General features: G+C 35.6%; 1 protein-coding gene across 1 annotated transcript in view; it reads right to left on the bottom strand.

The window, feature by feature from the left end:
* The window catches only part of LOC122576551 (probable G-protein coupled receptor 158), a 160631-nt gene that overhangs the window by 39326 nt on the left and 94364 nt on the right, over positions 1-26941 (bottom strand). The window contains exon 5 of the mRNA XM_043747012.1: positions 23527-23727. Coding sequence (XP_043602947.1) covers positions 23527-23727 — 201 coding nt within the window. The remainder of the gene's footprint in view (positions 1-23526; positions 23728-26941) is intronic.

Below are 26941 nucleotides of genomic sequence, written 5' to 3'. Positions count from 1 at the left end.
TCATTAATATTTCTTCATATTGAAAATTATTAGCGAAATGTGTGATACGACGACAAAGACTTGCTGTTAGCGAGGTAGAGACTTACGTATCGGGGCAGGAGAACGAGCTTCCACCAATAACAAAATTTCAGATCTGGAAATTTGTTCGTAACTTTAAATGGCAACTTTGATTCCACAAAATATAGCGAAACAGTTCGAAACTGTCACTGGACGACACAGAAAGGCATCAAACTGAGAATTGTAATATTGGGTTGGCAACTAAGTGATTGCGGGTTTTGTCATTGGATGGTAATGGCAAAATCCGCAATCACTTAGTTGCCAAGTCCAACCTAACCTCAAACTGTCGCTTGACGAGGCAGAAAGGCATCGAACTGATAATTGTAATATTGGGTTGGCAATTAAGTGATTGCGGATTTTGCCATTACCATCCAATGACAAGTTACGAACAAATTTCCAGATCTGAAATTTTGTTATTGGTGGAAGCGCGTTCTCCTGCCCAGATATGTAAGTCTCTACCTCGCTAACATCAAGTCTTCGTCGTCGTATCACACATTTCGCTAATAATTTTCAGTACGAAGAAATATTAATGAATTGAAATTTAATATGAAGAAGTAATATTAATGACATTGTTCTTTCGAAGTAGATAATCAACCTACGCTTTGTTCTTTATTAATAGTATCAATAATATTAAAAATAGTGTCAATTGTATGGTACAGTATTGCTATCACAATATTTTAGGTTGGCAACTAAGTGATTGCGGATTTTGCCATTACCATCCAATGATAAAACCCGCAATCACTTAGTTGCCAACCCAATATTACAATTATCAGTTCGATGCCTTTCTGCCTCGTCCGTCAAGCGACAGTTTGAGGTTAGGTTGGGCTTGGCAACTAAGTGATTGCGGGTTTTGTCATTGAATGGTAGTGGCAAAATCCGCAATCACTTAGTCGCCAACCTAAAATATTGTGATAGCAGTACTGTACCATACAATTGGCACTATACTATTTTTAATATTATTGATATTATTAATAAAGAACAAAGCGTAGGTTGATTATCTACATTGAAAGAACTGTGTCATTAATATTTTCAAATTTATTAATTTTGTCGCCTTTCAAAAATAAATGTTTTTCCATCATATGCAGATACAAATATAATTCAGCTGAAGAACGGCCTGTTTCATAATGCGATAGTTATCCAGTGTTCTATTTATTTGTGTAACGTAATGAAATGGCAATAATAAATGGCATGATATATTAGTTCATTCTCTTTAGCTCTGCTGTATGAGGCAAGAGGAACAGCTATGGAATGGCTTACTTCCATTCGAGATGTTATTTCTGCTGCTATTTGCCATGGATTGTTTCCAGTGATATCTCTGAAAACATCATTGTCGACTGCATTTCCTGATATTTCCTCTTGCTTCATTTCCTAATGGTCCATGAATTTCGGAAAATGCGAATTTACGCTGCTCGATTTCTAAAAATTGTCGATTTCCAGATACGAAAATTGTTGAGATCTGGTTGTTACTTTCTTCAAACGATTTAATGTATCGATAAATTGTTTAAATGGAACAGACAATGTCTTGAAATATTTCCTAAATGCTAAATTTATATTTTCATCCCATTCTTTTCAAATTTCAATTTATAAAATATTTCCATAGGTGGAAAATTCATCAAGTTTAGAAGATTTGTAAAACCGATGAAATGAAACAAAAATTTAGAGAAGAATTCACGAAATTCATGGAATTCACAAAAGCTGGTAAAATAAAAATTCGTTCATAAAAACAAGGGTTTCGTGAGAACATAGTGACACGCCAACCATTGTACATTTATAATGCAAAGTGAATTTAAAAAAATTCGCTTATAATTGAGATCGAGTCGCTGCTCTATTGTTGCCAAGCATTTCTTCATTCTGTCAACAAAATTCCATTACTGCCGCAATGTAACAAAGAATCAATTCGGTTTCAGATAGATGGATGTATCTGGCACACCTGTATACTTCTTTTTAATTATTTCGAGGATGAGATCGATATCAGTTAAATTGCTACTTGCTCCAAGCTCGTGTGCTTCTTTTAATTGATTCGAACGAAGGAACACGATTCGATTTCATGAAAAATTTATAGTTTCACGATGATTCATGGTCGAATTCAATTTCTTCGATTTAGTTACTATATCGTGAACGATGCATCGTAGATCAAACTGTTAGTAGAGAACGAAACACTACTCTTTAGAGTCAAGGTCTTTCTCCTTTGCCATTTTTCAATTCTGTTCTTTGTACGAAGAAAGGCCACGTGAGATTATGTTATTGGGTTATTTGTAGAATTCGTGGCGAAGTCGGAGAAAGATTCAAAGGAAACGTAGTTTTCATAGAATTGACATTTTATCGAATGCACCAGCACTTGCAGCAAATTTCTGAATTATTTTAAATTTTAGATATTTTGGCAATTTTCATACTTTCTTTATTTTCATTGCATCGAAGTGTATGTAAATTGAAATATGTGTTATGCAAAGGAACTTTTTTTTACTGAGATTTTACTTTTTTAATGATATTTTCAAAAATAGAAATTTCCATAGAAATGGAAACAGTCTACTTACGATACATACGAAATTTCATTAGCACTACGATTAGAATTTGAAAATAATCTGAGAAAATTCTTTGAAGAATTAATATAGTCGGAGGAAATTCCAAAAATTCGGAAACAGGAACGAACGTTGGAATTCGAAAATAATATTTGAGAAATTCGTCGGGAAATTGAAATAATTCGCCGAAATTACGAAATCGGACAAGCGGCACGAACATCGGAATTTGAACGTAATATGAAGGAATTTTTCGAGAAGCGGAAACGATAAAAAAAAAAAACTACAAAAAGTTTGATGAATCACAAAATGTGTGTAATCTTGGAAATAAGTGTCGTAAAAAATATTCAATGTATAAAGCCATTATTTTTGAAGGAAGTTATGTTAATGTTTAAACGGATGAAATACAATAATTCGTGCAATTCGACACCGGTTCTTGAAATTCGACACCGGTTCGTGAAATTCGACATCGGTTCGTGAAATTCGACACCGGTTCGTGAAATTCGACACCGGTTCGTGAAATTCGACACCAGTTCGTGAAATTTGAGACCGATTCGTGAAACTTGAGACTGATTTGAAAAATCAGAATATTCATGAGCTTAGACTTGAATAAGGATAGTAAAAAAGATATTCGAAAAAAGATTAGATATTCGAATTCATCGTTTGAAAAGAAATTTATGTTAACATTGAAACGGACAGATTAATTTGAATTTAGAGAAAGATTCGGGAGAAAGGGCAGGAGTGCCATCGAAGATAACGTTTAAAGATATACTACCGCAATTAAGAATTATTACTGCAAATAATTAACGGCAATGGGGGAACAGCGTTTCGAGCAGAAGTAAGTCAATCTACTGTTGTTGGTCGTTTCGTTCAAATAGGAAAAGTAAAAAGAATGGATAAATGGGTTTCCTGTTGCTTCCAACGAACAAACAAAATCCATTTTCAAGATTTATTATCATCTGTGATTACAAGTGGATGTTATCAGTTTTCGTGTCACTTTTTAACATTGGTAGCAGCATAATTCAGAAAATAATGATCTATAATGGTTTGATAAATTTATATAAAATTGAAAAACACCTCGCTAGAAAGATTTTTGTAAATTTCAGGCAATAAAGTGGAGGAAAAATAGCTGGCAGCAAAACGATGAAAGGTCTATTATTAAAGAATAGGAAATTTTTCCTATGAAGCCATTCATCCGTCCAATAAATGGGAAAAACACTGAAAACTTAATCGAAAACCAATATCGTTTATGACTTCAATTAAAATTCTATTAAATCGATCTTTATGAATTTAAAACGAAATTACATAAAAGCATTAAAGGACTGCACAAAACAAGATGGATATTATTTTAATCAAACGCGCGATATTTCGAAGAAAGAGTAACCGTGATTGAAGTTTTATTTGAAAGCCATCAACCGGATATTACAAACGTCGTTTTCCATCACGAAGATGACGGAAATTTTATAGAACGTTCGAACAAAAGTAACAGACCTATTCTACTTTGGTCTTGGTGAAATTTGTTGCTGCAAAAATGTTCAAATATTTCTCAATGAAATTCAACATGAAAATATCTCTCCACGAAATACTGAAACATTCTACTCAAACAAATAAATGCATTATCAAGAAACACAGACGGATAAAAGAAATTCTTCTGAAACAGTTGATAAACATCACACGTTATAAAAATATTTTTCATAAATTATTAACAAATTGCTACAAGCAAACCTTTCTTTGTCAACGTGGTTGATATATCGTGGCCGACGATACAATAAAATTCAATGAGCAAACGACGAAATACAACGACGATATTTCACCTGCATCAACCTAATATATTCGACGAAACAGCTGCCTTTTTGTCTAGCCAGTTCCGAGTTCGCGTAACTCGTTTCCATTCGGCTCTTAATTTCCCCTAGTGGTCTCGCCGTGTCGAGCAAAACGTTGTTTCGTTATGGCTGGCCGCGAGAAACGAAAAAAGAGAGAAAGGCAAATGGACATGGTCGCGCATATTTCACCGCCTTTTTCCCTTTTCTTATCGACCCACCACCTTTTTTCTCTACCACTAACGACCAGGCGAATACTTGTATGTCCTGAGTATTCTCCACTGAGCAAATCTATCTTCTCCATCTGTTCTCAGGATTTTGCTATTTTTGTAATTATTACAATTTTCAATTTGGATTTTTTAAGGTTGAGACGAAATGAAACTACAAAATGGAAAGTGGTGGAAGAAGAAGTAGGAGTATTGGCAACTAAGTGATTGCGGATTTTGTCAATAGGTGGTAATGGCAAAACCCGCAATCACTTAGTTGCCAACTCAATAGAATCTTGGAATCTTTAAATTTTCAAGATCGTGAAATTTGTAATTTTCCTAATTTCCAAAGCCTTCGGATTTCAAGGGATTACAGATTTCCTGAACCTCAAATTTTCAAAGTACGAAATTTTGAAACTTCAAAATTTAAAAAATTTTTAAATTGGAAAATTAAAAATCTCAGAATTCCTGTTGCACTGGGTTGGCAACTAAGTGGTTGCGGATTTTGTCATTAGGTGGTAACGGCAAAACCCGCAATCACTTAGTTGCCAAGCCAATAAAACGAAGAAGCGACAAGAGGTTTGTTGGCGATGTCCAAACGACAAAGTCGAAGGAGAAGAGTCAAAGTTCAGCCGGTCGACAAGGGCTCGTCTCTGGCCAATGAGTTGCCCCGTGTTGCTAATTTGCGTTAAAAGGACGCTTCTCTTAATTTTCCAGCCAGTAGATCCAAGAGAGTAGATTAAATTGCATTAATTTTTAACGATTTCGCGCTCTAATGCTGCTGCCATATTGCAAAAATGTTCCACGAATTCATTAAAAATGAACTGGTTTCGGGTTAAAACTTTTCCAGACACGAAGCTTGTTCCTTAAAGTGTAGTTCTTGGAAATTTTTCACCACCTCCGTGAACTTTTCTTAATCTTGTGTTATTTGCATCCTTTGAAATATGTACGTTTGGTAAAATAGAATTTCCAGATTTCAATGTATATTTTGGAATAATTTTGGGAAGTTTAATAAAACAACAATTCTCGATCGTTCCTAATGAAATAAAATATTTGAATTTTTATTACTGCAGATACTTGAAACTTTTATGCAATTTCCAAACTTCTCTATCTTCCAGGGGCTTGGATAGTTTTAAACGAAACACTCCAATTTACATATTTCCTAGTATTTTTAATAATATGAAATTACAAAACTTTAATATGTCCTATTACAAAGTTGTTCATTTTTTGGATTTCTCAAACTTTTAGAAAATATAATCTCCTAGAAAAGAGGAAATCTTAACTAGAAGCAATAAAGTCAAAAGCATCATGCTACAACATAAACTTATTTGAGTTTGTCCAGGACTTGACCCGTCAGTAAGGAGTATTGCGTGGCTTTAGTCAGCCACCTGTCTCTGAACCTATTGACCCGTACTACTGAAAATAACTGAACCGTCTGTTCATACGTACAGTGTCCAAGAATTAATTCAGAATTAATTAGGAACATGACCTAATTTTTGTCAGCCATCTATCGTGTGTCCATTATATTTCCTGTTATTGACAATCATTTCTTGGATCATATATCTGTGTGTGTTTATGCTGGCCAATATTACTGGGCTCTTAATTTAATTATGAACGTGAACAGATTTTACAGTCTAATAATTGCTGTAGAAATAAAAAGAGAGGTAAATTCTGAAATTTGTGTTCATCAGCAAATTTTTGTATCCTCGAATGACTGAAATGAATCTGGGTTTTGCAATATTTACAGTGAAATACGATTTTCAGATTTTAATTCTATGTCTCTTAGGTGCTGAAGCCTTTAAAATTTGCATGGAGAGGAGACAAAAGATACTGATAATAATATCCAAGTTTTTGTGTTACGTGCCTGCCAATACATTGACCTATACTACTGTCAGCCATTAAGAACTACTTTCAGATTATAATCAGACACGTATCTGACAACGTATCCGACCAATATTGCTACTTAGCATCGGAAACTTGTTAAAAAATTTCTAAATAATTTACCCCATTTTTTAAAATTTTAATAAGCCATTGGTTTTTCGCATTTATCGATAGTACGTATCGAAGATTATTGAAAATTGTGCATTCTATTGAAAATTAATTCGAACGTTGATTGTTGCAAACTACTGTCAAGCTGAGAAATTATTTGTTGGGAAATAGATCGACCAACACTACTGTTAGTCACTAGAAACTACGTATTTCAGGTAGATTTCAATCGCGTGTAGGTTTTGAATCGGAAACTATTACTGTTCTATCCAACAGATTCTATGTATGTTGTATTTCGTGTTTCCGATCGCAGAATCGTCTGACCATATATCGTCCTATACCACTAGCTCCGAGCTATACGACAATTTTCCCAAACTGCCGAAAACTTTTCCCTCGTAAATAGGAATCTGGTGAACTTCCCAGTGTGCGATAAATTTTCCTTCCTCGTAAATCGAGCCGTTGCACTCGTCGAACAAGTCAATGGGGAATCAAAGAATTAGAAATAATTTGCGATAGGATTCTTGAGTAGCTGGTCTATTAAAAAAATAGTCGAAGATGGCCAACTTCTCTTTGGGGTTCTTAACTTAGAAGAAAACATTATTTAACGAAGATTGAAGAAATATCCGGTGGCTAAAACGTAGGAATGTTATTCTTAGCGATTCGCAGTGATTGAGATCAATATATTCTCATACATTCACATTCGGATTGCATATGAATAACTCGGTAGTATTACCATAAGTAACGTATAGTGGTATTACTATAAGTAGTAATATTGATCATCAGATACATATACAGACAGGCGGCACAATATTTGAATTATCTCCAAGTAGTATTGATCAACGTATTCACCGAGATACTTCCAATTGAAATTAATTCTCCACAACTGTAAAAACAATTCTCCTCAACTATCAACAGTACCAGTCGATATGGTGAAAAAGTTAATGGAAACGCAATTAATCAGTACTATACAACATGACCCAGCACGTGTTTAATTAATTTTCAATACTCGCGAAATTAGAAATGGCAAGTAGTAATATCAGTGAATGTATAGACAACCAATGGAAACTTGCGAATATCCCTAATTAATTTGCAGTAGTCACGGTCAATATTTGTACAGGCATGTGACTTCCCTCAGTGTTTACAAGCGTACAAAAAAAAAAAAAGAAAAAAGAGAAAAATGGCTTCCCTAAAATGCAAGAATAATTTTACTTAATTGCAGTAGTATCGATTAATATCGATGCAGGCAGGTCTTCGATTAAACTGTAGAAACAATTGCAACCAATAACAGCAACTTGAAACCATGTCTCTGGCAGACTAATTTCCTTCGTAATTTACCTCTCGGCGAAGAAATACGTGCGTAACGAAGAAACGGGTTCACTGAGAGCTCGCGAGATTACGTTTTTGCAGGCCGACAGTGGATTTGCATTTATCTTACTCCGTATTCTGTAATTAGATTAAACGCTTGAAGAAAGACGGGGACTGGTTGACTGCAAATGAACAAATTCGTCCGGTCTCTCGACGTTGATTTTCACTTAACTTCCTCCGAGCTGTAAAAATTACCTTCGTTAACATTCAATCGGCCTGCAGAATACGAGCCTGAATGCTAAATAAAATGTAGCAGCCTGATGATCAGCGAGACACTGGTCCAATTCTCACACATAAATATATTTTAATTTTTACAAATTAAATAGGTCACTCGGCAAGTAATCCCGTTTCTTTCATTATGCTCCTATTTCCTTTGAGAAATGTCTCAAAGTTTTCATTTACCATAAACTTATTTTAAAGTTCAAATTTATCATCCATTTACTTATCTTAGTTTGGAAATGCGAAATAATAGCCGCGAACGTGATTGTATCAATGTCCCTTAGAAAGTAGGTCTGACCAATATAGTGACATACTACTTCTACCTTTCTGCATGAAATTTCTGTGTGAACAGTTGCTGACAGGATTTTTATTGTAATTTCATTATCGATTGACAGTATCTGCACTGTTTATATCTGTTAAAAAATGAAATTTTATTTACCACAAAGGTGGCCAAAGGGTTTCAAATTAATTCATTGTTTAATATGGTAACTGAAGACTAAAGTGTGGAGTTAATGTATCTTTACATGAAAAATTTATTTTCCCAAGGGTCATCTGTATTTCTGTGTGATATAATTGCATCACAAACTTATTATGATAAGATCACAGTTAATTATTGCGATGAGAAGTGGCTAAGTCAAGTTTGCTACCTTCAGATCTAAAATTTGTTTCTTAATTTATTATCTCAATTAGAGAATATAGCGAAATGACAAATTCTGTGGAAGGAAGAGTTTTTCATTGAAAAGTGGCCCAATTAACGAGAAAATTCAACCGAACAATAATCCAATGAACAAATCTTACAGTGAATTTACCATAATAAAAAATTGTAACTCTACAAAATTTCAAGGAAAAGTAATAAACTGGTCATTTTGATCATCTCGTCGGAACAAATGCCAGCCTGCAAGAAATAACAAGAAGAAAAGTATGAAGATTAAACTAACGTTTTACTGACCTGCCGTCACAGTACCAGATGGAGCTGGAACATCGCAGTTTGTATTTGAAGACAGCGGATTCTCAGACCCAGTCATCAATTAACCATCCTTTATTCACTTTAACATGAGCGCAGTACCAAGCTGTTAAATAACGAACCACGTACCAGGTGGCCAATGAATAATACATGCAACGATGTTGTATCCATTGGCCACAGAAGCAGCGTGCAGGTTTGCTGACGCGACACGGTGAGTCAGAATTTTCAAGAGCAAATTCCAGCTGGTTTGGCACGCGTTCGCAATTCGCAGATGGCCGGGGATTCGCACAATCGTCTACGTGATTCGGTCGTCGTGTAATAATTTCCGGGACAGTAACCGTTGCAACTATGGCGACTTGTAACGCTAATGGGCCACGGGCACGTCGCATGTGCGGTCTCATTACCACTTTGATCGTCAACCGAGGGTCAGTTTCAGCGATGCTGTTCCATTAAACTCCGCGTTTAATTGTCCATTCGTGGTGCTTCCTGAGCGACAGGATCGTTGGTCTTCTGACGAGAAGAATGCTAATTGTAGCGTGAAATATGATGGCCGATATGGCGAATCGAGTAATCAGTCGGAAATTATAGCGAGATTTTGGCCTGAACCTTCATCTCGTCGAGAGGCTTTCGATTTCAGTGGTAGACGCTCGTATAAGTCAGCCAGGGAACAAAGCACAAGAAATAAGAATTACCAGTGATGGTTTCTGAGTTGTGTGTGGGATTTATGTATTCCATAGGTGGGGCGAAGGTAGCAGGTCCATTTTAATTGATGTTAGACTAGCCACTTAATTGGTTATTTTTAGTCTTACGAAAGAAAAATAAAAGAAAAGAAAGTGTATGTGTGTATGTGTTAATAAAACTACGAAATATGATTTCTAATATAGCAAATGAAGTGGACAGTTAGAAATCGCAAGATAATTTCAGTCTGAGTCTTCGTATCCGTGGGAAATCTTCCATTTCAGTAGTACAGTCTCATGTAAGTCAGACGGATGATACAGTGGCACAAATAAGCGTGTAAAGTGGTTTCTATTGATTTTTGTCTACGATTTATGTATTCTACGGCTGGAAGAAAGTTAGAAGACCTACCTTAACAGATTTTATATCAAGTTACCACAGAAATTCGCATCACAGAACGTGTCATATCAAGGATTTATCAAAGAGATGATAGTAAAACGAGAGCTTGTCACAGCGAGCCAAGCGCATTGAAATGCATCAGGTGCCATGAAAATAAACTTGTCTTGGCAGCCCTTTAGAACCGGTCATGTCGTTAAATTAACCTTCCACGATCATCAGCAATCTGATGCGTTTGCAAAAAGGTTAATCTATCCGACGCAGCGGTATAACGCGTGGTGTCGCATCTCGCTCGTTAAAGCATGATATAAGACGCGCATATTGCGCTACACGATGCTCGTAAACGTGAATGTGCATATTACACGCGTTGCTCGTAAACCAGTTTAATGCGACCAGCCTTCTTCAACCAGCCCAGTTACAGCATCAAAGAAACTCATTAAAGCTGCGAGGCCAACCGAATTGCGTTCGCGCTCCAAAGTCTTCTGACGATTATGACGTTTGCTTGGAGATCTTCGAGAGCCAAGTAATCGTCGAATGGTACAATCGCTGTTGAAGATTCAGGATTGTGCATTCTACTTTTGGTCCATAGTATAACACAGTCAGTTTGATAACTTAAGAGAAAATTAGTGTAAAACGTCTTATTTCTGAACAAATTCTCATCCCAACGATTGTTTGGGTCCTCACATAATCTGCTCCATCTTATTGAAGTTCAATGAATTAATCAATTGCAATGTAAAACAGCTGTCTGACTATAACGTGCAAGTATAGTCACTGATGATTCGCAGCGCTACTGGTCAATATTTGTCTCAGCATATGTCTCAAGTTGATTCTCAGTAAACATTATCGAGTGTTTAGGACACTGGTACCTTACTGATAATTTGGTTACGCTGAAAATCCACGAGAAACCCACGATAGTCAGTGACTAGAATCTGAGAATGAGAATTCAAGTACCAAAGTACTGGGTACTCGAGTCTCAGGACTGAGACCTAAATCTGGCCTGCAGATCTAGCTGCATAAATAACAATGTAAAATGGAAAGTCTGGCAACTGGATGGGAAGGTGAATTTTAGAAGCAGGCAACATGATAAAATAAGTAACCCACGTGTTTCCTTACGTGACTTTGAACTTCCATCGGGCCGAGAAAGCTATTTTCTGCGTCAGCGGTTCAGGTATATTCACGTCGGTACGGGACAGTATTTCACCGAGATACGTAGCTATTCCACGTTACAATAAACAGGTCTCAGGAAGATGGATCAGTCGTGGCAGACCTTTATTGTATCCTTCCAATTTCTCTGACCTAAGTCTCCTATATTCCTTCCTACAGTAGCACTGTAAAGGACACATTCAACCGGATGCACAAAGGCTGCTGCGAGAGAAAGCCACTGGGTATCATTGCGACAAACAGCATTCACGCTGTCGAAAAAGAGCTCTGCTTGCTGCACTTCTTTTCGTCATGTTCGACCGACCAACTTGTTTCCACGTTGTATTCCACTTCAGAGTCTCTTCTTCTTCCACTTTCAGCATAATATACCGTGGCAATAAGGGGACCAGTGTCGTATAAACCTTTGAAATATTGCGAGTAAACTGGGATTGTTATACCCGAGTTCTTAATCTTTTGATACCAGCCACTGGAAGTCAGGAACTTGATAGAGGGTCGAAGTTCAGCACAGCAATTTTCATTTGACAACTTGATATATTTTTCTGCCGGTATAAATGGACCAATATCTAAACCATTTTAGTAACTCAATTCCAAGTTTCTAAACTCTACTAACATATTCATACGTTCTGAAGATGTTGATCGCCGACTATAAGGTCTCTGCATCATAGTCTCCAAATTTCAATTTTTAATATCGAATTCTCAAATCCTAGCTTCTATACACTTGGTTCTCTGTCTTCTGCATTTTTGCTTCCTAAATAAAATTTCCTAAAGTTTTCTAAAGCGAATTATTACTCAAAAATGCCTAACATTCTGCACTAGTAAAAAGCTCCTCATAAATTATATTTGGAATTGTTAATAAATGTCAACAGGTGGTTCAATAAATTCTGAAAAAAGTTAAAATTAACTAAACTACTTTGATATACCTGGAGACCTTCTAATCCGTCCTCGTGCAGTCTAAACACTGCTGGCATTCACACGGAATAGGATCTCCGTGAAATAAATCCCAAAACACTAGTTAACAAGTATCAACGATGTAGTTGGCGGACAAACAGCAGAAAATCCTGCAGACTAGACGAGCAACCACCGTTTCTCAGGATCCGTTACGTTGGCCAATGTTCGCTAAAGCTGGTTTATCCCATCGCAACGCAACGAAAACGCAATCGGGTTAGCTAGAACGCCTGTATAGGAAGTTTGCTCGAACGAGTCCCATGAGGGCGGCGAATTCTCGCCTGGATGAATAGCGATAGATCCAACAGAGGAAAATCGATTACTAGTTCGAGGATCTGTACGCGACTCACTAAGCGGAAGAGCGGAACGGTATGACACGTAGCAGCATGATAGAGGAGCCTTACATTACAGCATCAACTAAAGCAACCTACAGATGCTGTGATACCCACGCTTCTGTTCAGTACTTTATACTTTTCTAAAAATTAGATATACGATAAGGTGGGATTTTTTGGTACGACATTACAATATCAGTATAGTAGAAAAGTAACAATAAAATGATCGAATAATGGTAAGGCTTCATTTTTTGGCTAAAACAATAAGGTTCTCAAAAATGGGATTTTACTACCATTTTGTGGCTTACTATTTTGACCAAAAAATGAAGCCTTACTATTATTTTATTATTTTAGTTACCACTGCTATACTATACTGACATTGCAATACTATACTACACCTACTACTACTAATACTCTGAATATCACCATACTATTGTAATACTACCATCTATTGACACTCTGTGATACACATTATATTCATTTCTTACTCCTACTGAATACAAATTCACTTTGTAAAATTATCGTGTCTCTGTACATTTCTTATTTTCTAAACTTTCTTTTGTCCGCTACTATACAATAACATATACAGATATCAAGCTTCTTACTGAACTGTTGGCAACATTGGCTGGTTCCATTGGGTACAGTAGCCTTGACAGTATATCCGAGGTCGTAAAATTGGAGAGGCGTCGAAGCTTATGTACGTGTCCGAGAGAATTGACAGAAGGTTGAAAAGATATGAAAGCTCAGAGCCTGGACGCGTCAAGCGTACCAACCTAGCTGTGGTTAAGTCTTCAACTACTGTTCTTATTGCTCGGCTATTTTCTCTTCACGTCTCACGGCTTTTTTCTTTTACTACTACGACTTCTTTTCCATCATATTTTTTCTTTTTATCGCACTGGCATACAGTATGACATCTTTGCCTTGTGCTTTTTCATTCTGCTAGCGAACCTACTCTATTTCTTCTTTCTATTTCTACTTTTTTTTTCTTTCTTTCTTCAGTGCCCTGGACTATCGTTTTTTATTAGTGGAATATTTTCGACGATCTTACGATTTTCCTTTTTATTACTGGAATTTCTCTTGCTACTATCAATGATTTTTCCTTTTTTATTGCTGGTATTCGTCGCTCACGTTTCTCTCCATTTCTCAAGCTTTTTATTTTTAACTTGTATTTCAATAATTGCACAAATAACGAAGAAATCTCTGGTTTAATTAAAAGTTCGGTATTTCCCGGCCAATTAAACGAACTTTTAATTGGCGTTTATTATATGTAAATAATTTCATTAATTTTTCTCCCACGACATCTGTTTTCTTCTTCTCGTTCGAACATGAAATGACATCTTTTTCGTTGATAAGTGTAGACCTTCTCTCACACAATATTTCCAGCACATCTCGCTTTTTCTATGGGAAATAGAAGAATCGTTTGAGCGAACTCGTAAACATAATTCCTGCCGAGCAGTAATTTTTACGTCGATTGGAAACGAAATTTATCGCGCGTCTGCCTGCCTTTTTCAATTTGTCACAATTACTCGACCCTCTGGGACTTTTATTCCTTTCTACGATTCTATGAAGCACCAGGAAATTGTATTTTTAATCGATGAATACGATTTTCCTCGTTCAAGTAATCAATTTCCAATATGAACTAAGAACTTCACTCACGCAATTTTTTTTGTTATTACATTAATGCAAATGATATTAATAATTTTATCTTATCTTCTTCTTCTTTTGCGTTTTATTATTGACTTGGAAATTAAGTGATTGCGGGTTTTATCATTACCATCTAATGACAAAATCCGCAATCACTTAGTTGCCAAGCCCAACCTAACCTCAAACTGTCACTTGACAAGGCAGAAAGGCATCAAACTGATAATTGTAATAATGGGTTGGCAACTAAGTGATTGCGGGTTTTGTCATTGGATGGTAATGGCAAAATTCGCAATCACTTAGTTGCCAAGCCCAACCTAACCTCAAACTGTCACATGACAAGGCAGAAAGGCATCAAACTGATAATTATAATAATGGGTTGGCAACTAAGTAATTGCCGGTTTTGTCATCAGATGGTAATGACAAAATTTGCAATCACTTAGTTGCAAAGCCCAACCTAACCTCAAACTGTCACTTGACAAGGCAGAAAGGCATCAAACTGATAATTGTAATAATGGGTTGGCAACCTAATAATAATCTAAGAAATTGGTAGATTGTAAGAAAGTACGTCATTAGAATTTTACAATACTAAGCATAATAACACTACGTATTAATGCAAATAATATTAGTGTTTTTACTCTGTATTTGTATTCATTAATTTCTGAAGAAATCGATGGATCTGAAATGAGTCATTAAATTAGAAACGCCATCTCATCGAAAATTTGTTCTTGCACATCACGATTCTGCTATATATAAATATCCAGAAAATTATAAAAATCTTTTTTTTTTAGACAAAATGACTAAAAGTATTCAAATTTTTCCAAACTTGATTTTCTTCCAAATTTCAAAACATTAAATTAAATTAAATTAAATTAAATTAAGCTTTAACGAAACACGTGAGATGTTGAGAAAAGACGTGCACAAGTGTTCGAACGCTTTCTGTAAATGAACACTCTGTATATCTGTCGAATTTTCGAATTTGATTAATATGGGAAATTGGTTCGAAAAGAGGATTACATTTATACGGACGAACGCACATGGTTGTCAGTTTGACTCCGGAATTCTGCAACTTGTTGCATTCCGCCAACTCGTAAACAACGTTGCAAATGCGACAGGGAATCTGCTCTCGAAATATCATTTCGCAACGATATTTCGATTTGTCAAACGGGATCGTCTGCCACTGTGGCGACAGTAATCAGATACAATAACGAAACTAATTAACGATTTATAGTAATTAATTTTCGCTATAAATATATCTGGATAATTGAACTGGTTTTATTAACCCATTTTCCGTTTTTTGTTTCTTTTTCAATAGAATGAAACTATTATGAAGAGAATTTTATTGAAAATATTGACAACTTTGTAAATCGATTTAAAAATATACGGTGAGTCAGTAGAAACCTGCGCCTGCAACAATTCGTTGTCTACTGACTTTATCGAACTTATGTTTCAAACGAAATTTCTTTTATTGCATTGAAGATAAAATCAAATACTGCAAAAGTTCGTCTATGTGAAATCTTTTTTCTGGAAATATTTCAAATCTTATTCTTATCGATAGACGGTAAGTTGTTCGGTTAAACTCTTGACAGAAGACTCATCGTGAGTGTGTCGAGATCGCGAAACAGACAATATTTCTCTTCGCTGGAATTTTCTCTCTGATATTATCTTCAATTTTCCTGGTAAAATATATGAAAATTGTAGCATAAAATATGCATATTAATATGCACACGGTTTCACTAGAAACATTGACGATTTTAAATTTAATTTCATAATAAATTCAACATTACAATTTCTTCGACAATTTAAAAATGTCCATCTCCTCTATTTGTAGCCAGCGTCAATTTTTATTTCCAATAATAATTCCACACTGAATTACGTTGAATTTGATATGCAAATTTCCCTTATTTGTATACACGCATATTTATTTTTACAAATATTTAACAGATGAAAAATACTTGAAATATTTATATATTTGAAATGTCTGCTTTTCATCAAATGTTTACTCAGACAAAGATAATTTCACGGACTACAGATAACACAACTTTCCTCCACAATCTTTCCGCAACAAATAATACAACAAATTATTTTCCATTATTTCAGACATTTAACCATCGAGTGAAAATTTTGACTGAATAACAAACAAGCACGTGCACCTATACATTTACAAGATGTATGTAAATGTTAATGAGAAATTACGAAATCGTTGAAAACAGTGGAAAGTGGCCACTGCTTGTTCCACCGGTTGTTGCGTTGTTAATTATTAATTTATTTACATGTTTAATTATTGATTGGCAAAAGTAATTAAATTTATTGCGAATAAGCGTTGCTACTGATTCGAGCAAACATTACACGGCGTGTTGATGTGGTTACATAATTATTGAAAAGCTTAAACAGAGTAATCGGAGTCGACGAGGAATAAACGCGACTGTACAAACAATGACTCGTAATGAATATTTCAATTGCACTGTTACAATAAAATGTTTCCATGGCAAATAATACTTGTGTGTGTGTTTCTATATGTGTAATGTCTCTGTTTAATAGAGAAACACTAAGAATGATCAAATTGAAATAAAAATATTTTCATCTCCAGACAAATATCTCTCTGTGTATATTTATTTATCGTTCAATAATATGTTGCTCATAGTAGAATTTCATCATTGTCGTTGAATAAAATATATAGTAAATGTGTGTGAATAGTTATATAATAAAATGTTTTTATTCCAAAGGATATTTGTATATATATCCCAAGGTGTATAATATTTTTGTTAACAAAAGAACAGTAATAAAATGTCCCTTTATCTACATAAATATTCCTGTGTATATTTATTTTTCAATAATAACATTTGTTATGAAAACTCATTGAAGGTTACATAATATTTAGATTGAATTGTTTTCGTCGCTCGTAAAAATACACGAGCCAGTTGTTTGAATTTTACATTGTACGATATAATGGGAGTCAGTTTAAAAAAGAATGGAACTTTTAACCAGAATTGTTTCGATAATATCTTAATCATTCTTTTAAAGTAATTTTATTGAGCGAACAAATTTGAAAAATGGATAACTTCATTGAAATTTTTAAAGGGTTTAAAAAATAATACTTTCAATTTGAAATCTTTTTTCGAAATGAAATTTTACTACAACAATTTTTGAATGAAATATATAGAGATTTATCATATTTCAATTTTAATATGCTTGGGAAGAGGTGGTGCAGAAGATAAGATTTGTCGTCGCTTTTGGTTAATCTTTTCTTCCAAATGAGACTTTAAAATAAAATACCATTTTTCAATCTTAAGACACAATGCAGGAAAGAAGATAGTAAAAGGTTCGATTGAATTTTTCTTTTACCTTTTCTCCTGTCGTCATCTAATTTCCTTTCAATACAAATTTCACACAAAACATCAATTCGCTTAATATTGTTTGTACAATAGCTAGGAAAAATTTGATTAAATATCTTTCTCAGGTTTGATAGAATTAAATTTATCAATAATGTCTTATCCATCGCTCAATTCTTGTTCAAAAACACACACGATATCCCACCCAACTCTGCCACTCTTAATTACTTCCTTGTTTATGATGAGACAGCAAAATGTATGAAAGAAAAGTTGTATAATAAGAAGAACGCTTTTCTTGTAAAAAAAAATTGTTAACTTTGTAACTGTCTGCTTACAAAACGTTTTCTCAATAGACAGCTTCCAAAGTCACTCTTCGACTATCTCTTTATATTTGATATTATTTCTTATATATTTTCTTCGAATTACTATTATAGGATTTTTTGATTTATTTAGAAATATTAGAAATTAGGGTTTCTAATTATTTCTATCCTATATGATAAGTTTATTGATTGATAGATCTATTTACAATGGATTAAACATGGATGGAAACGATGGTTATTTAATGTAAACTAAATACAGTAATGTGCCATAACTAAGACAACTAAATAGTTCATTCACAACTTACAACTAATAGTTTACAACTCATAACAACTTGGCAACTCAACTCTCGACTCCTCGCAACTCGACACTCAACTCATGACTTGACTCCTCACAACTCGACTGTCCACTCACGACTACCGCAACTCGACTGTCAACTCACAACTGCTCAACTCGACTCTCCACTCACGACTATCACAACTCGACTCCCCACCACTCGACTGTCAACTCACGACTACTCGACTCGACTCTCCACTCACGACTCTCTAGATAACGACCACCCGGTAAAAATTGCCAGGCCCTTTTGGCCTAACGGCACTTAGGCTTTTTCGCAATATTGTTTGTGGTTCACCCGATATTTCTTAGGCCATTTGTCCACGATACTACACTATCTACGCAAAGTATTTTCTCCGATTTAATTCATCGCCAAGCAACATAACCCTTTTTCATTTACAAGCTTTGATATAGTTCCCTGCCATAAACGATATAATTTCAAGACAGAGTAACTGATGAAAATCTCCGACCAAAAGCTATGAATTTTTCCTAAATTCTACGTTTCGTACGATATTGCAAAATGATCTTCGGCATATTTTTGAATTAAAGAAGTTGCGCCGGAGTAACATAAAACAGCTGAATAAAAAATACTTGTTTCATGTAACGGGAGACAGAATAAATTCGCAGAATGGAGAACTACGAGGGACACGTAGAAAATTGTATAAAATACATACGCGTGCATCGTCCAATGGACGCGTTCCTGTTCCAGAAACGAGGCGTGTAAAAAAAAAAGCGAAATTATTTGTCCTGCGTGCGCGGAAATGAAAAATTCTTCAGCGATGCGTCGAGTTTCATGTTGATTAAGCAATCTGGCAAATGGCTCAACTGCCGCCACAAACGGACGCGCATAACAGAATAAAAAGGGCCGGTGAATATTGCATAGCAACATGACGGATCTAAAACGAGCGACGACTCGTAAATTCCAGCCAGCAGGAACGAATTAACCTTCGTTCGAATCCAGTCGTATTTTTATTAGCGACGAATTGTCCTTTTTCTCTCCAACTCGAATGGAATGAAAATTTTCAATGAGCAAACGCACGGCCAACGAATTTCATCCAGATATTGTACATCGTACAGGTTTTCCTTATGAAATGCTGTTTGAGTTTCTCGTGATTATTAGAATCGCGGATATTTATGCCTCCATGGGAAATTGAAAGGTGGAAAAATATCTATGGAATATACATGGCAAGTCTGTAAAAACCTCCACCTCAAACAATTCGTTGTCTATTGACTTTATGAAAAAATATTTAGAGTTCCAGTTGATCTGATCACAGAGATCATATTATGGGTTGGCAACTAAGTGATTGCGGATATTGTCAATACTACTTAATGACAAAACTCGCAATCACTTAGTTGCCAACCCAATCCTAAAAAAAAAAAAAAAAAAAAAAAAAAAAAAAAAAAAAAAAAAAAAAAAAAAAAAAAAAAAAAAAAAAAAAAAAAAAAAAAAAAAGGAAAAAGAATATGAAAAGTAATGAGACTAGTCTTAAAGGATCTACGAAATGGTCTGAAAAGAGAAAAAAAGAAATAGTTGGTTTAGTGTAATAGCAGATATAATAGCATTATCAGTTAGACAAAATCGGTTGATGTTAGCAGGATCCATAATCTCTTCAAGCAAATCTTATCAACAGTGACTTGATGTAGGAACTGGTGAAACCGACAGAAACAATCCTGTCTTTGGGCTATTCGTGTAATAAATTTCCGTAACAACTGGAGGCGATAGTTGCCGGAAGTGAGTTCGTAGTTTAGGTTTCGGCCCGTCTCCGGTTAATTAAAGGGAATTTATTAGCCCTGCAATGGCTCAATCTCGATACGTGATTGGAAAGCAACGCTATTATTCTCGTTCAGGATAAACATCCTGACACGAATCCTGGAACTTTTAGAATTTACGGAATTATCGATAGAATTCGTTAAGAAAATCCAGACAGCCTGAAGAGTTGGCATATTTCGTTGGAAATATCTGTAGAATGTACAGAGTGTACGTTCACGAAATTGTTCTTTCACTTTTCTCTTATTCCACTCCATTTCTTTTCTTCCTTTTTTTTTTTTTTATAACAAATGGCACGAAACAGCTTTTGAACAAAAAGCTCCATCACACGCATGTTTACAAACAAATATTTTTCCAACCCTGTCTCTACATCTAAAAAATCCTAGCCAAACCAAAAACAAAGGCGATCTATTTTTCGTTGGTTAGGTCAGGCTTTTAATTTCCGGCAGCGGAAACACGTTGCCTTGTCTGGTAACGCGTTATTTTCCGAAAATATGAACGCCAAACGAACAATCATCGAAGGTACACGATAGTTGCAAGGACACGCTATTGGAAAAACGTAGCACCGATTTGCAGTTCGTCCTACAGATCCACCTTTTTCTCTCTTTAATTACGCCGGATGATTGAACAGAACAGGATTCGTTAGTCGTAGAGTTTCGATTATCGAGACAGGAATGGAAAAGCGTCTAAAGTCGGACATTTCAACGCGATTATTGCCCGATCAGTTTTCCATCTCCATATGGGAAAATCCGTCTTAACAGTTCGTTCCACCTGAAATCTTTGTTCCAAGCTTTTCTGATGTAGGCCAGGATCTTGCCAATTATTTGCCAAATAATTTCCTAAATCGGTTAGCAGAAGGTAGAGAAAATCGACGAAAGAAGGTTCAAAAACGACACTTGAGTAAAATTTATGGAACACTACACACGGGATACTGATTGGTTGACATAAGTACCAGAATGAAAGAAGACAAGAGAGCGTGCCAAGCAATCTTAGGCCATAGAATCTTGGGTCATAGAATCTTGGGCCATAGAATTTTGGGACATAGAATCTTGGGCCATAGAATTTTGGGACATAGAATCTTGGGACATAGAATCTTGGGCCATCTTGGGCCATACAATCTTGGAACATAGAAATCTTAAGCCATGGAATCTTGAGCCATAAAATCCTGGGACATAGGAATCTTAGGCCATAGAATCTTGGGTCATCTTGGGCCATAGAATCTTGGACCATAGAATCTTGGACCATAGAATCTTGGACCACAGAATCTTGGGCCTTCTTGGGTCATAGAATCTTAAGCCATAAAATCTTGGGTCATCTTGGGCCATAGAATCTTGAGACAGGAATCTTAAGCCATAGAATATTGGGTCATCTTGGGCCATAGAATCTTGGGACATAGAAATCTTGGGCCATCTTAGGCCATAGAATCTTGGACCATAGAATCTTGGACCACAGAATCTTGGACCACAGAATCTTGGGCCTTCTTGGGTCATAGAATCTTGGGTCATAGAATCTTAAGCCATAAAATCTTGGGTCATCTTGGGCCATAGAATCTTGAGACAGGAATCTTAAGCCATAGAATATTGGGTCATCTTGGGCCATAGAATCTTGGGACATAGAAATCTTGGGTCATCTTAGGCCATAGAATCTTGGACCATAGAATCTTGGGCCATAGAATCTTGGTTCATCTTGGGCCATACAATCTTGGAACATAGAAATCTTAGGCCATGGAGTCTTGAGCCATAAAATCCTGGGACATAGGAATCTTATGCCATAGAATCTTGGGTCATCTTGGGCCATAGAATCTTGGACCATAGAATCTTGGACCACAGAATCTTGGGCCTTCTTGGGTCATAGAATCTTGGGCCATAGAATCTTGAGACATAGAATCTTGGGCCATAGAATCTTGAGCCATAGAATCTTGGGCCATAGATAGGGATGAAACAGTGAAACCTCTCTTTGCTTAGCTATCAAAAGACACGAACCTTCTTTGATTAACTCTGAGCCAAGCAACCTATACCCTGTCCACCGTGCATTTTTCCAAGTTGGAGGACTAACATTCACTGCTTAAAAAACAAAGAAGCGTAAAAATGACTTAAGTGGTGAATTATATTTTGCGGTAATGATTTCGTTTAACAGTTTCACATATTGTTTATACAAAACATCAAATTAAAAGTATATATTAAAGTGCATGACACAATCATAAGAAAATGTAGACAAACCAGGGAACAATACCGGCTTATACGGTGAACTACACCGCAACTTTGCAATGCAGAGATGTAATCTGCATTTGAGGACAGATAAAGGATCGATTCACGAGTCAGCCGCATTGGGATAATCGCGTTGAAAAGGCAGCTTGGACCTGAGTTAATTAATTTCGAAGCGGAGGTAGGTTAGCCTTTGGTAGTTGATTCTTTCGACAGAAGTTGCCTCAACTGCGTTTAGGGCAGTTAGTTGGCTTGGATTAAAGGACCTTTTGATGGTGGACAGGTCCTCCCAATGGGATTCTCCCCAGACCATTTCAAAGACCTTGCAGAAAGAAGGTGGAGCTGACATCAAAGGGGATTCTAGATTATTTTAAATCTATAGTTTGTGCTCAGAAGTTGTTAATCAGAGAGAATTTAGAAGCAGTTCGAATCTTGGCAGCAGAAAAAAGATATGCTGGGATCTGAAACTCAGGCTAACTATTTTAGCTGTAGGTTGAAAGTATTATAGTAATCTTGGGATATAGTGATATCTGTGTAAATTTAATTTCAAAAATGCAACATAGGTAAGAGATTGCTTCACTTATTCAGAACAGCAGAGAATATTGAATTTGGAAAATTTTATATATTTCTGTGCATTTTTCCATTAGCAGTAGATGCATCTGTTTTTCCAAATGATAAGATTTCCCTCTGTAATTACATTTATTAGCTTTCTTGTTACCTAAATTTTAGGATATATTTTAAAAGCTTGCATCCTTTTGTGTCAATTATGTTTTATCCATAGAATTTTGTTACCAATCGCCTGTTTCAAACAATGGAAGTGTATTTGGATTTTAACCGAACATTTTATAAAACACATTTAAAGTTTGAAATTTAGAACTTTCCATTAACTATTATCCGTCTGAAGAACTTCCAGTTATGAATTTCCATTTTAAAAGCACAAATGTTCCTATTGAAATTTCATTATAATATTACAATAATTAAATTTTCATTTTCATGAAAAATTTCCTCAATCTCTTTTAACGTCCTTATTGAAATAAAAGTTTGGAGCCTATTTATAATGAAAAGTCCTGATAATAGAATATATGCCTTTAGCAACCATATCCTTTCTCAGATGCAGTCTTCTTTTGAGTACTTAATAAGAACTTGGAATCAATATGTGATCAAAATTTCAACGATATTATAGAATTTCATTATCCTGCCTTCGCTGACTGTAGAAAATTGCCTCTGCAAAATATTCAAAGCGTAAGAAAGGATTTGGATTTTGGCTTTTAGTATTTAGGCTCCTTACCTTCACTTTGCCATACTTCCAAGTGAAAAGGGCGACAGCAGGCAGGCAGGCGATGACGCAGCATTCCAGGATGAGGATAGCAGTTCTCATCAACCAGTTCAAGGATACCACACAGGGTGAATCGTCCTCACAGGACTCGCAACCCTCAGCACAGGGGAGACACTCGAACACGCCATCCACGTCGTACTGATTCTCTTCACCCTAGAAATAAGACATCCAAATAGAAAATTAGAAAAATCGATTGTCATGGTACACTTGGAATGCAAAATAGAGACTGAAAGAAGATGGAAAACTAGAAAAAAGGATGATCATATTTGAAATAAAAGGTAGAAATGGAAAATTAAAAAAAAGAATTAATTATTATACTTGGAATTATATGTCAGAAATATTGTATGTGGAATATAATATTTTTAAAAAAATTAGGTAGAAATGGATTTTGAATGATATGTTAAAAAATGTCAAAAGTATAAAAAATTACAGATTTACATTTTACACGTACTTGTATTATCTACATATTCATATATGTGATATGAGAAATTACACTGTATTATAATCAGGGTACTAATTACATAATGTTTTCCTCTTTCGCATTGCTAAAAATGGATTAAATACCGTGTGCAATTTAAAATTCTACGTTTAAAATACCATAGAGTACACGTTTTTATGGAAGCCAACGAATATAGTGTTCGAATAATCCAGCGTAGAAAAAGTCACGGGAAAAGTACTAGGAGAAAATATTTAAAAAATACAACAAGTAGAGCGTCAAGAAATATGAAAAACAGTATTTTAATCCAAAAATGTCTACCATCGTTTTATTAAGAGTTTACTAAAAATTCTATTTTACATTTCTATTTCGTCCATTGATGTTACATTATACGATAAATATATTTTCCCAATTCCAAGCACAATTATTATTACTCAAATTACACCTTCATATTGGTAAAAATTATGACTAATTCGGAATTTTACGTCAGAAATATACTATATTTTTTATAATTTGTATTTTATTAAGATTTTTTGTTTCGAATTTCCACTTTGGTGAGCGCTAGCGTTATCTCACTTCCACACGCTCCAATCTCTGTCTCACTCGCACGCGCTCCAACCTCTGTCTCACTCGCACGCGCTCTAACGTCTGCCTCACTCGCACGCTCTCTAACATCTGTCTCACTCGCACACGTTGTAACGTCTGTCCCACTCGCACGCGCTCTAACGTCTGTCTCACTCGCACGCGCTCTAACGTCTGTCTCACTCGCACGCGCTCTAACGTCTGTCCCAGTCGCACGCGCTGCAACGTCTGTCTCAGTCGCACGCGCTCTAACGTCTGTCTCACTCAGCCGCATCACTGACCTAAAGCTCCACCAACTGGTTGCCATTGAAGGGCGCTGAGCCAGCGGGTTTTTTTACTATACAGTAGGTCGCGCGTACGCACTTCCCGGAAGGAGTGGAAGGTGAAGCTTACTTTCAGGGATTTTAGCGGCACATCAATGGTAAACTTTAAAGCTGGATATCTCGAAATCGGAGCGACGTATCGACGTGAAACAAAATGGGTTTGAAAGAGCGTGATTTATGCTGTCTTTCAAGGGTGAAAAATTGACAATTCTTCTGATTCCGTGGCTCTTATTTTCCCGTACATCTTATTGTATTTTCTGCTCCTCTCGTTGCGGTTATGTTATTTTTCTAAATATCGGGATATCGTTTAAAGCGAGCAAGTTAAGTATAGAAGAATATACAAATATAGCGGACTTCTTAACAAATTTATTGCTGGTTTATGGATAAATATGAGGATTAAGAAACACTTAAATGCCATCAGGGGAATATTAAATAAATACCTTTCCATAAAACACTATATAAAAATATTTTCCATAAAAGAAATATTTGATGGTATCTCGATAAATTAATTTTTTCCAACTTCGAAATACACACTGTTTAACAAAAATTTATGTTACTATCGTTTTCAATAAATAGCTTACCACATACGTTTCTTTCAAATTTCTCGAGCAACACCTGTATTTCTAAAGGAGAGATTCGTATTCCATCCAGGAAGGTTTTAGTGGAATCGTAAAGGTCGTAAATCACATAAACGCCACTGTAAGCGGCCATATGGCAATCGAGTCGATTAACATTCGACGGCTATTCGCCACATTCTTAATCCCATCGATAGCCCGTAATTCAACGAGCCAACCAACCGGACGGTTCATTAGCGGCCAATGTCAAAATCGGTGTCATGGAAACAAATGTGTATCACGCCATCGGAACAAATTTCTTCAGTCATAAGCGACCAAATATGCATGATTACTTCCGCGTAAATCCGTATGGCTACAAATCATAACGTGGTAAATCGTATTCACGTTCGGGACTTAAGTTCAGCAGAATTTATCGATATCACAAATCAACGACGATGCCATTATGGTTTAGGACGTTAGGGTCAAGCTAACTACGCCCAGTTGCCATTTCCATGCGTCGTGAATGGAACCTTATGGCGCATCTCGTTGCAGAATAACATGTTTATGCTAAGAGAAGATTCTATTTGACGTGTTACAATATTTATTTGTTTTCATAGGGAATTTATTTGCTACTTATATCTTTACTGATCTACTGATTTAGTAGCGCGAATGGTGTCAATGATTTTACAATTTGAAACTGTCAATGGTTCTCGATTCAAATTTTTCTTTAAGGGAAATATCCCGGCCAAAGAAAATTTCGAATTTTCCTGTTAATGAAGATCCTTTGGAATTTGGAATTTCCAATGAAAACTTTCGGCTCCTAGGAATTGCAAAGAGGGAAATTCTCTAAAATTTTCTAAAATTTTATTTTGGATGAATTACAAATTTGAACGTACTAAAGGCGAAAATTCTCAATTTTAGAAGCTCCCAAATTTTCACTGAAAGTCTTCGCTAACTTAGTTTTTCTAAAGAGAAGACCATTCGAAAGGTGACAACTTTAAACTGTAAATTACAAATTTCCAATATTGTAAATTTCAAATTACAGATCCCAAGGGTTTGAAACTTGAAATTCCAGCAAGTATAGGTTTCATATTTCAGAAATTTAAGATTCGCAATTTCAAAAATTCCAGATGGCATATCGCAGAAATTTTGAATTCTAAATTTCAGCAACTCCAACTTCGAAAAATCCAGAGAAGAAAAAAGAGTACTTCTTCTATAAAATAAATTTTGAAAAACAATAACTTGCACATTTATATCTCGTAGCTCATGTTAATGCATATGATAATAATTTATTAGCAAAATGAAATTTCACGTGTGGCATTAGCCAGACAAATTCAAACTCGAGAGACACGTCTCATATTTGCCAAGCTAATAATTAAATTAGTCTACGAAGTGGCACATACCGTGCGTCTGTCATGAATTCCAACTGCTTCCTAGCATAATTGTTCGAGTATACAGACGAAACCTTGTCT

This window comes from Bombus pyrosoma, linkage group LG16 (assembly GCF_014825855.1).
Source record: "Bombus pyrosoma isolate SC7728 linkage group LG16, ASM1482585v1, whole genome shotgun sequence".
NCBI lineage: Eukaryota > Metazoa > Arthropoda > Insecta > Hymenoptera > Apidae > Bombus > Bombus pyrosoma.
This window is presented reverse-complemented; position numbering and strand designations above follow the sequence as displayed.